Consider the following 11,431-nt stretch of genomic DNA (forward strand, 5'->3'; position numbering starts at 1 on the left):
CTAGACAGAAAAGAGTTAAGCTTATGCCACTTTCTGCCACTGTATGCCAAACATTTCCAATTTGCTGTTATACCTGCTGAGAAGTATCTATAGACTTCATCCTTTGTTCACAGCCACTTGCTCCTTGTGGTGTAAAAATCAAGGTTGTAGTCTTCACTGTCCATTTTAAGCATATTCAAATGCTGGAAAAATCTTGCTCAAATGCATAGGAAGGAAGAAGTCTATTGCTTCTGTAGAATTTCTTGTATGGCTGGATAAAATTAGGCTAAGATGTAGCTACGAAAAAGTTCATTAGTTTAAACATTTAAACATTTTCTTTGTTATAACTAGGCTTCGGAATTATTTTTATAGATCATAGGTTATTTTTGTTGTTGTTAAAAAATCATATTTCATCTTCAGTATCAATTGTGCATTAGTTAATGTTTTTTATTCACTACCAGGCAGCTTGTGAAGGAAATATACAGATGTTACCACTCTCCACAGCAAGTGGATCTTCAAATTCTGGTGGAAACAATACAGATGATTATAATGAGTAAGTTTTTCTAGTTTATATCTAAAACCTCATTTTAGTACAGAACGTAAAGTCATTAAGGGAGATAAAGCTTAGTGGTTTAATTTGGCATCAGCAATTTAGAATTAAACAAAATATTGCGTCTTTTAGTACATAGTTAATAGAGTTCCTAACTATCTGATGCTACACTAATTTCCCTCTCGTGACTCCTCCTGGCACAAAATGGATTTTTCATTTGTATGTTTTATAAATGTCCTTTTCACTTGCTTGATATTTAAGATGCATTCCTATGCCCTTAAATATATAGCATATTAACTTAGAACTTCTGGTAAGCAGGGTAAGATTAAGCATTAACAAGTATTTATTATCCCCTGTTATTATGCATCATCTGCTCCTGAAGCTTTGCTGTTTGTCATCAGTAAAGATTCTAACAACGTACACTAAAAATCAAACTGTGACAGTAGTTTTTGATTAGATGTTAGGAAAAAATTCTTTACAGTGAGAGTGGTGAGGTTCTGGAACAGGTTGCCTAGAGAAGTTGTGGAAGCCCTACTCCTGGAAGTGTTTAATGCCAGGTTAGATAGAGCTCTGAGTAACCTGGTCTAAAGGAAGGTGTCCCTGCCCATGGCATGGACATTGAACTAGTTGATCTTTGAGGTCCCTTCCAACCCAAGCCATCCTATGATTCTGTGATTTGCATTGTCCATGCCCTTAAAAACACCCAAAGCATGCACCTCTCCTTGTTTAGAACAGTGGTCAAAAACTTGAATTATATTATCCAGTTATTGGTGTAGTAACAAGCAATTTAGAGGCTGTTTAGCTGCTTCATTTACATGTGCAATTTTTGAGCAATTAGAGAAATACTTTGTATAGATTGGATATCCAAATATTTGATTTTTTTTTTTGTGTCAGTCTGAAGAGACATTTCTGTACTTATGTAGATTTTGGGAAATGACCCCCATGAGTACACACCAACCTAAGCAGTGGATGAAGCTCAAACAGATTGCATTTTTCAAGCTAGTCGTAAGTCAAATATAGCAATTTTTAGGGTACAGAAGGAAATGCAGTGAATTTTACATGAATTAAGAGCCAAAGGACTCCAGCCTGAAAGCGACCTTGCAGAATTCATGTTTTGTTCTTGCAGGCTCCTGCACAAGGTCAGTAAAGAACTGGCAGATTGGTATTTTCAGGATGGCCATGCAGTGCTTGCAGCATGTTGTCATCTGGCTGTTGAAAATATAGAGGTATTTTTTTTGTCTTTAATTATGAAAAATCTGACATTGTCTTCCATTCTCCACACGTGTTTTAAAATTTATGTATCACATTCTAAAATTCTGCTTATACTTGATATTTGATTTGTATATATTTATGCAGAGTTAGATCCTTACAGTATTAAAGTTACTAGCAAAACTTCCTTGATTCTATTAAATTGAAGGTTTCTCTCATGCACAGAAAGTAATATATTATCATTGAATTGTATATACAGTATCTTGTTATATTAGAAAATATAAGATACTTAAGTACCTTACATATATACACTTAAGTGTTACTGTTTACTGTTTATGGTGATTCAAAGTAGCTATTCAGAAATGGAAGTTATTGTTCTACAGAAGATGCAATCTCTGCCTTCAAGAATTTACAGTCTAAATTAAAAAGTAAATAGGACAAAACCCCACCTCTCAGTACAAATATAAAACTGACATGTAGGAAACATTTTACTGGATTTTTCATTTTGCTTGTATTTTTATACAAATAGTTTCTTTTTCCCATTCTTTCTGGACTTAATGTGTTTTTCTCCTCTATCCCCCCGAAATAAGTATAATTCCATCTCAATCATCTGTTCAGAGAGAAATCAAGAATCAATTAATGCTTGTATTTCAAAATAAGCATATTCCAAGTTGTTGTGTAGTCTCTTACTGTTTGGCATTGTGCTATGCCTACCAGCAACTCTGGTTGGCCAGAGTGTAAGATCAGGAGAATCCTTCCTGGTTTCTTGTTTTTTTGAGTCTCCCTTCACTGAAAGAAAGGGGAAGTATATACTTTGAAAGTTAGCGTCATTACTTAAGATTAGATGAAATTCCTATCATGCTTTTTAGTTATCATATCTGTGTAATCTCTTTGGTTAAATAAAGAAAGATTCTGCTAAAGGAAGTCTATTTGTTTATTTTAAAACCGATTAACATGTGGTGCACAGTTATTTACTCATGCAAGAGACCCAAATTATATCTAATTTACTTTAAGTATTGCATATTTTGTCCTTCTGTAAAAAGCATTCTCATAAATTATTGTCATATGCTCAACATGGTGAATACCAAAAATGCTTATGATTTAATTTTTTCATTGAGCAAGCTTGCGATGGCAAACCTGATTCGTGGAAATGAACTGGAGCTGGCAGTCAGTGTGGGTACTGTCTTAGGAGAAAGTGCAGCACAAGCAACACATTATGCCCTAGAATTACTAGCAAGAAAGTGTATGGCAGTAGCAACATGGTAAGAATTTCTTAATCCAAAGAAATTTTTTATTAATTTTTTTTTTTCCCTGACAAAACAATCAAGGTATATCATTCTGGAACTTTTATGGAGACCAAACCACCATGAGTAGGTAGAATAAGAATTGCTGCTATAAGACCTTTGAAGTACAGGGCATGCAAATGTTCTGCATTAATCTCAAAACACATTATGTATGCATTGTAAATGAGAGAAGAGTCATTGTCAAACAGAGTGTGAAAACCATTGAAAAACCACCAGCTACTTGGGCAATAGGTAGCACATCCAGTCCTGTTCTGTCCTGAGTAAAAATAACTGCTTCAGACAAAGTAAGGCTGGAACTGAATTAAAAAGTCAAAAGGGACAGAAGCTCAAGTAGGATCTGTGAAGTGATTTTTAAGTACTTGTTTGAAAAATAAAGAAGCTAATAGTCTGAGGAATTATTTTGTATTGGTATTAGGAACACAAGACAGCTGAAAAGATTTAAGGATGAAACAGGATTACTGTTTAATTCTGCAGGAGTAATTTCTCTGTTGCATATAGGGGAAACCTTCTCTGGTTTTACTTGAAGAGTACAGCTTCTTGTTTTTTACCTACCAGTGAGAAGCAGAAAACTGTCCCAAGGTATATTTGGCAGCTATAAAGGTGTTTCATAATTAATATGTCATAGAAAATATGTACTTAAACAGATGCTGCAATTAAGGATCAGTTTTTCTGCTACAGTTAGTGCTAAAATATCTAGAGGCAGCCTGAGAGAAACAGTGGAACTCCTCTCTCTAGAGCATTTAGCCTGCCTTAGACAATGAAGCATTGTAGAAAAAGATAAGAAATTGATGGCTTGCTAATTTCACTTGGCAATGATTTAGCAGGTCTGCAATGCACCAGTTTTAACAGGGTTGTTTTGGCAACTCCAGATCCAGCTGTTAAAGTCTCTGAAGCTCCTTCTTTATCTCCCTGCCTTCACTGTGAAGGGTGATTTTTATGTAGCCTCCAATAGGAAGCACTGGATGTGGAGTTAAGAAAAACAGTGTATATTTTTCCCAGTTCCATTACAAAAGCTTATTCTGATCTCAGAGCTGTAACAAATACTTATAGTAGTATGGCATTTATGTTTAGGTACATAAAGCTTCTGCAAACTTGTGGCATATGTATACTGAAGTCTACATTGGCACATGTGATAAAATTTTGAAATGGTATACTGCATACTGCCCAAGTATTGGGCATCTGGATTTCACAATGGGCTATACTGAACACCTACTGCAGCTACACTCTGCAATCCTGGAGTCTGATTTTCAGCCATTACAGCATATTTTTTCTATTGTGTAGGAAAAGATCAGGGATTCATGAATCTCTTCGTATTTTGTAATAAAGAGATACTGACACAGCATAATACGTCTTGGTTCACTGCATTTATAAGATCATGTGGGGGGAATCTGGAGTTCCAGGTCTCTGACATTTAAAGGGTTCCCTTTTTGTTTTTATTGGTTGTTATGCTTAGGAATTTCCATCAGTTGGAAACATTTCATTGTAGAGACACAGTTTATTGGTGGGATGTTTCTTGGGATTTGGTTGGTTCTTTTTAGAAGTGCTCTAAAATATAAAATTTAAACAAATAAACTCAAAATTAAGCATGCATGTCCTTCCCCAAACCTACAGCCTTGGGAAATTAACACCTAAATAGTGTTAGAAGCAACCTTCTACTATTCAAAAGGCTAATCATATTTTACTTGAATTCTGCATATGCAAACTCAGCCATCTAATTTTTATCTTTATACTTGACAGTGTTTTCAATATAATTCTTAAAAATCATTCCAGGTAACGTTCCATGAGGGCTTCTTTGAATTATTTTTTTTTTTAAATAAACGTTGGATTCAGATTTTGCAAAATAACTTCTAATCACGTTAAAAAAATGTTTAAATTGCTTTTGAAGATTAGCACATGTGAGTAACTGATCTTAAAAATTGTTTAAGAAGCTGTGAAATATCCTATATTCTGAAAGAGCGCTTCTGTAACTTGGAAAAGTGTCTACTGCACAGTAATAGTATAACAGATATTCCAAAGACCTTTTGGCATTAATTTCTTTAGGTAGTCAAAAGGCATTTTTTTGTGTTGTTAGTCAGTTGCCCTGACTCTTAGATTTTCTGTTGTCTTTTAATTATTTTCTCTTAGATATTTCTTCTGTAAAGTAATACAAAAGTTTGTTCATTACTGTTTCAATGTCTTCCTTTTAGCTTTCCATCACTTGGATACAGGTATTTTGCTTGTTTATAGAAAGAAAGATTTGAAAAGCATGTGACTTTATTGAGGGTAAAAATAAGTGTTCTAATTTTTAATTGTGATGAGTGCTTGAAAGTGGGATAGAAAGCAGTTACAAATATTGGACAATAGCTTACTTGAACATTTTTAAGCCAAGGACCCCATTCTGAAAATCCAGAGGAACTTTGCAGGATTTTTTGCCTTACACAGGGGCAAGTCAGTCTTGTGGGTCACAGGAGAAATGAATTGTTTAAGAATAATTTCCTAATATTACATGTGTTCCCTCCAGCTGCTTATTTTGTTCAGGATAGGATAACAAATGGTAAAAAGTTAGGAAAATTTCAGAAATGTCAGTTTGCTAAAACACAGTTTTCCTTTGAGAAGAATGAAAATAGGTATCACATTCTTTTCATGTATAATCTCTCTATTTTAATGTCATAGAAGCATGCCATTCTGGATGACTGAGAGATGCTTTATGCTGATGTCATGGAGCTTTAGAAGCCTGGAAGTTTGAGGATGGTTTCATGACAGAGAACTACATTATCATCTTTCTTTCTCTCAAATTGGATAGTTCCTACTCTACCTTCCCATCCCTGCTCATGTATTCTTCCACCTCACTTTGAGGTGTTTCTGATGCTTTAGGATTGCACAGCTGTTTAATTCAACCAATAAAGCAACAGAAAATTCACTGATGACTTCCTTAAAAAGATAAATAGATTAAGCCTCATTTGTTGCACCAAAATAGTATTAGAGACTGAGATTGCTTCTGCACTTCTCTGGAAATAGTATTGTTTTCAGTAAACTCTTCTTTATAAAAAGAATGTTAAAGAGAAAACAGTTTCCTCCTATTACAAACCATCAAGAGTAACTTGTCATCTTTTGTTTATGCAGGGATTTAGCAGCTGATCTTCTTATGATGATTCCTGATAACAAACTGCAGTTAGTAAAACTATGTGCTTTTTATCCTGGATGCATAGCAGAAATAAATGACCTGCATGAAAAGGTACAACGTAAAAAAAATTACCTGAATGCTAATAAGAGGTTATGTATTGATTTGTTTACTAATTTCAAAAAACTTAAGGCCAAATAAATCTGTAGGATGAATTTGTCCCCAACAGTCTTATACATTGCATGCCCTTCTTTGCTCTTTTAGTCTTCATTGACTTTATTTTCAGTATTGTGCAAGAAATTTAGTTCTTTAATTCTGCTCTTTGGGTACGCTTTCTATTACACAGGTTACTTTCTGAAGTAGCTTATGATCTTCAGAATTACCTGTCAGTATGATTTAAAACTTACTAGATATGCAGCGTAATCATGTTGTGGCAGATCAGCTTTCTTTACTAGTCTCAGTTGTTTTACATCTCATCCCTCTAATGTCCTTAAATCCCTCCTTTCATCTTCAGCAGCAGAAGGGTATTCTCTGCTAACTCCCTTAAGGTTCAGCTCAGACTGCACATTTATTAAGCAGTAGTAAAAAATTCACAAAAACATTAGCAATGGAAACTGGTACTGCTTAAATGAAAGTTACAGAACCTTCTCCCCCTGTGTTGTTTTCTGGTCTAGATGGCTTTCTTAATGTGCATCATATGCAGGTACATCTTTCAAACAATGAGTCCTTCAGAGAGAATTTTTTTCTTATTGTTACGTTCAAACATCAGTGTTTCTCTGCATCTTAAAGAATTGTTTGAACATTTCTGTCACTTTCTGGCAAAATGTTTTTTTCCAGTGCAATCTTCCTGATGCAGAAGAATGTATGCGGTTGGCAGAGACAATTCAGGCAGATGGAGATATATTTGAAACGATAAAGTACTATCTGTTAAGCACAGAACCTGACAGGGCTCTCCGTGTTGGCATTCAGTATGTGAAAGGTAGGTACTTGGATGAAGAAACCTTTTAAAGTGTAAGTCATTTGTATAACTTGCCTCTTGAGATATTTTTATTTTTATTTTTCAACAGAACAACTTATTGGCTCAGATTGGACTTTGGATTCAGTCTTTCCATATCTTGATCTTCTAAGTTACATACGCACTGAACAATTAATGTTGCATCAATGTAGTGAGTGAGTATATTTTCATTACTTAGAAAGTGGAACTTTCATTAAAGGAAACTTTTAGAACTTATAAACAGATATATATATATATATATATATATGTAGGTGAACACTGTTACTATCATTATTTGCTTACCAAAAGAGGCATACAAAAAAAATTTTCAGCAAGCTGGCTGGTTCTCAATCTGGAGAATAGAATGTGGAATTGTCCTAAATTTTGAAGGTTTAGCAAGAAAAAAAAAGATATTTCACTGCTTCTTTTTCTGTGGCATATTTACAAGGGGTAAATCAGTGGTCTTATGTGAAGACCTTCACTTTGATCTGTTCTGGTTTCAGTTTCCTGAGGAAAAAGAGCAGTGGTACCACACACAATGTGGGCTTTTATGTCAAAGTGTTAAGAAAATTTGAGCTGCCACTCTCAGTATTAACTCTATAATAGTTGGAAGCTGTGGTTCATCTTTATGATAGATGCCTAGATGCCTACACAAGTATACGTGTGAAGAACTAAAAGGAGAAAAAAGCTGGGGAAATTTGGTGAAACTGAAGTCGCACTAATATTTGGGGCAATTTTATTTCCATTTAGAGTTTTAGCACATTAAAAGCTCTGAGTGTTGTTTTTGTAACTTTACATGATTGTGCTTAAAAACTGTGTTGTATGTGCCATTTAAAATTTAACAATGGAGATGAGTATAAAACACACAGAGTCTGTTTTAACAACTCCATGACACAGAAAATAAGCATAATCAGCAAACATATATTCTCCACAAAAGGTGGATGGATAAATTAGGTTTTAATATTGTAATATGAATTTGTTTAATGTTTTGCAAATGCTTGTTGTTTTTCATGATTAATACTTGTCCATTTATAGATTTCGGAATGAGTTGCTGATTTTGTGTGGTTATATTGGTGCTTTACTTGCTATCAGAAGACAGTACAATAGCATTGTACCTGCACTGTATGAGTATACAAGGTAATACTATGTTTTCACTAACACTGAGAAATCTCAGACCTTATTATGACATATACCATACATTGCTCCCACCTCCCCTCCAAAAAAAAAAAAAAGAAAACCAAAAACAACCAAGTTCCCAGTTCTGTTATAAAGTTGTAAGAGTATAACCATGCTTGCATATAGAACCTTCTTTACCTTCTTTATGCATTATACACATAAAAGTTTCTGAGGTAACACAATGAGTTGTGAAACCAGGATATGAGTCAAACTCTGAGTTCTGTAAAAAACCAATTTTTAGAAGTAGATGAGTATTCAGCATCACTGCCATACATGACTGACTATGCATGGACAGTAACACTTCTAAGTTGTATCTACCTGTAGACCATTTGCCAGGACTTGCTCTGTAGCAACAAGGACAAGCTTTGAATTTAGAGTTCATGACTGGGCTTGATTTTCAACAAGAAACCCAATTTGGCCTTCTGTTACTCAGTGAGCTAATATCTCCAGACATTAATACACTTGACCTTGCCCACTTGATCTGACCTGGCCTGGTCCTGCCCACTTGGTGCAGCTCAACCCCAACTGGTCACCCGACTATATCTGACTGGACTAGGCCCACCTGACTAGACTTGGCTGACTTGAATCAGCTCAGCCTGACCCAGTTGTCCTGACCTGACCTGACCTCAACCACTACATGTGACCCAACTTTGTCCACTTGACTTGACCAGACTTGGTCTGACCCAGCCCAGTCTGGCTTGGCCCAACTCACTTGACCCTACTCAACCTGACCTGCTTGATTTCACTTGGTACACCTGACTTCATCTGACCCCACTTGAACTTGAACCAACTAACTTGGACTAGGAAACAGAAAGATTAAGATGAATCATCTTTATCTTATATGGTAAATAAAGGAGACCTACATGGAATACTTCAGTATTCCTTTCTCAGAGTATAACCACGATTGTTTAGTCTTCCTGTCTGGTTCAGTAATGATATCCAGCTGACATATTTCCATTTCTCCTTCACTGTTGGGGCTGTCAATTCCTCTTGGTTTTGTCACCTAACTTATTGAGTAGCAAGGCCAGCTCCAAGGTGTCACTGATTTCATAGTGAAAGCTGTGCTGACATTATTCCAGCGGTTACTCCTGCATTAGCTGCTCTAACAGACCCCTGCAGCTTTGTTAATAATTTCAGCTCCTTTATCTCTTAATCAAGAATAAATGTTGTGTATATGTTGTTCAGTCCTTTCACACCTCCCTAGAATTGTGACCCATCCTACCGAGGATAATTAAACAACTTAATATGTCTTTCCTCTTAGCCATCCTCATGTCCGAAACTTGGTGAGAGGATTGGGAAAAAGGAAAAAGAGCATTTTTTTGTTGTTGTTGTTTTTGTTTTGTTTTGTTTTTTTCCTGAACTTCCAGAAATAACAAGATGAAATACAAGCTTTTACAGAAGGGCTATTCTGATATGTATATTAACAGACTAGTAATACGCGGTCTTTGAGACTCAGTTTTTTATACTTTTGGCTGTCAAGCTTTCAATTTTCCTGTGATATAAAGAATCACAGAACAATACAGCTCTAAGTTTTATTCTTGGATTGCCCAATATCTTCAGGATTCGTGGATTTTTAAATTCCAGCACATTTTAAATCAGACACTTACATGCTTACATACAAGCCAGACTTTTTAGGGCATCCCAGCACAAATGAAAGGTGGCTGAATTAGGTGAGGTAGTAACTGTCCCTTATTTTATATTTTGATAAATAAAAATGCATCCACTGCAAGGGTTTTGAAACTGTTTTCCACAAGTAAAACCAGGCTGTCCCAAAGCATGTGTTGAAACATGTTTCTCTAACTGTATTTTTACCATATCTACTATATATAGGAAAAATAGGTTCTTAATTTTAGTGAAGTTGACATTATTAAGAAATAAGAACACATATAGCCTTAAGATACAGAACGGCCTCAAATTAAAAAAAATAGAGCTAAGTAAGGAAGGTGTAAATAGGAATATTTAAAATAAGATTTAAATGAAAAAGTATACTTTTATATCTAATATTAATATTTATAAGGTTTAATATAATGATTATTGTGAAGGATCAATTTAGTTCCATCAAGTTATTTCCGTATCCAATCAGAAATAATTTTTTATTACTAATATCTATCTTGTTTTGCTTCTAAGAAAATACTCATTGTTAGAATTAATTTGGACTTTGATTACTTTTATTTCTTTTCAGTCAGCTTTTAAAAAGACGAGAAGTATCCGTACCTTTGAAAATTGAACAGCTTTCTGAGGAATTAGATGCATGGAGAGCTTGCACACAATTAAACAAGTAGGTGGAAAAATATAAAATTACCATGAGTGTGACTGGTAGTATTTAACTGTTTAATTGTAAATTTATATCCTTTGTAAACTATGAATATGACTGGGGGGAAAAACGTGCTTTGTGGCTCTTAATTTCTAAAACAAATTTAGAAGTATAGTTGAAAACCAAATATCTTTTGTTCTTAGGTCTGGCGATGAACTGCCATGCACCCCACCATCTGAATCACAGAGAGCGGTGTATTCACTGCTCGTATCACGAATTCAGGAGGAGCCTCTGAAAGGAATGGTTGGGCCAGACTGTGTCACTGGATCAAATCTTCCTAGTCATTCAGATGTTCATATCTCTTGTTTGACAGGGCTAAAGATACAGGTACGGCTTCAGAGAGCTGAAGTGTTATTTCTTGGTGATAGCATTGACTAGTTGTGAGGCTGCCATAAATCTAAGGTCACATCCATCATTTAGGAGGAAAAATGTTTACCCTGTTCTCACAGTAGCAGAGTTAAAGATGACAAATGCTGACATCTGCTATATAAGAAAGGCTGCATAAAGAATTGTCCAATCAAATAATTGTCATTTCCCAAATCCAAAACATCTTAATTTCCATGTGAAATTCCTTTGCCAGATGTTCTGCCTGAAGTGCATGTAAATTATTGCCTACTACCTCACCACAGCTTGAATAAAAGCCAGGATATTATTTATCTTCAAACACATACTAACATTTTTCTGGTGTTGGTATTTATCACTATGGAAATACATACTATAAAACTTGCAATTCGTGACTAATTAAAGCCAGATATTAGCAGACTAAATATTCAAAGATATTTATTCATCACTCATATGGAGCTTT

The 11,431-nt window shown here is 35.0% G+C and overlaps 1 protein-coding gene across 9 annotated transcripts in view; it reads left to right on the top strand.

The window, feature by feature from the left end:
- Positions 1-11,431, top strand: part of WDR17 (WD repeat domain 17) — a 56,928-nt gene that overhangs the window by 41,834 nt on the left and 3,663 nt on the right. For 8 of the 9 annotated variants that reach the window (XM_064652526.1, XM_064652524.1, XM_064652525.1 and 5 more), the window contains 10 exons: positions 441-532; positions 1,656-1,755; positions 2,861-3,000; positions 5,229-5,249; positions 6,145-6,256; positions 6,980-7,121; positions 7,210-7,312; positions 8,172-8,273; positions 10,495-10,590; positions 10,770-10,953. In XM_064652526.1, coding sequence (XP_064508596.1) covers positions 441-532; positions 1,656-1,755; positions 2,861-3,000; positions 5,229-5,249; positions 6,145-6,256; positions 6,980-7,121; positions 7,210-7,312; positions 8,172-8,273; positions 10,495-10,590; positions 10,770-10,953 — 1,092 coding nt within the window. The remainder of the gene's footprint in view (positions 1-440; positions 533-1,655; positions 1,756-2,860; positions 3,001-5,228; positions 5,250-6,144; positions 6,257-6,979; positions 7,122-7,209; positions 7,313-8,171; positions 8,274-10,494; positions 10,591-10,769; positions 10,954-11,431) is intronic. The other variant, XM_064652527.1, reaches the window with a different exon arrangement.

The sequence above is a fragment of the Pseudopipra pipra genome, chromosome 4 (genome assembly GCF_036250125.1).
Source record: "Pseudopipra pipra isolate bDixPip1 chromosome 4, bDixPip1.hap1, whole genome shotgun sequence".
NCBI classification, from domain to species: domain Eukaryota; kingdom Metazoa; phylum Chordata; class Aves; order Passeriformes; family Pipridae; genus Pseudopipra; species Pseudopipra pipra.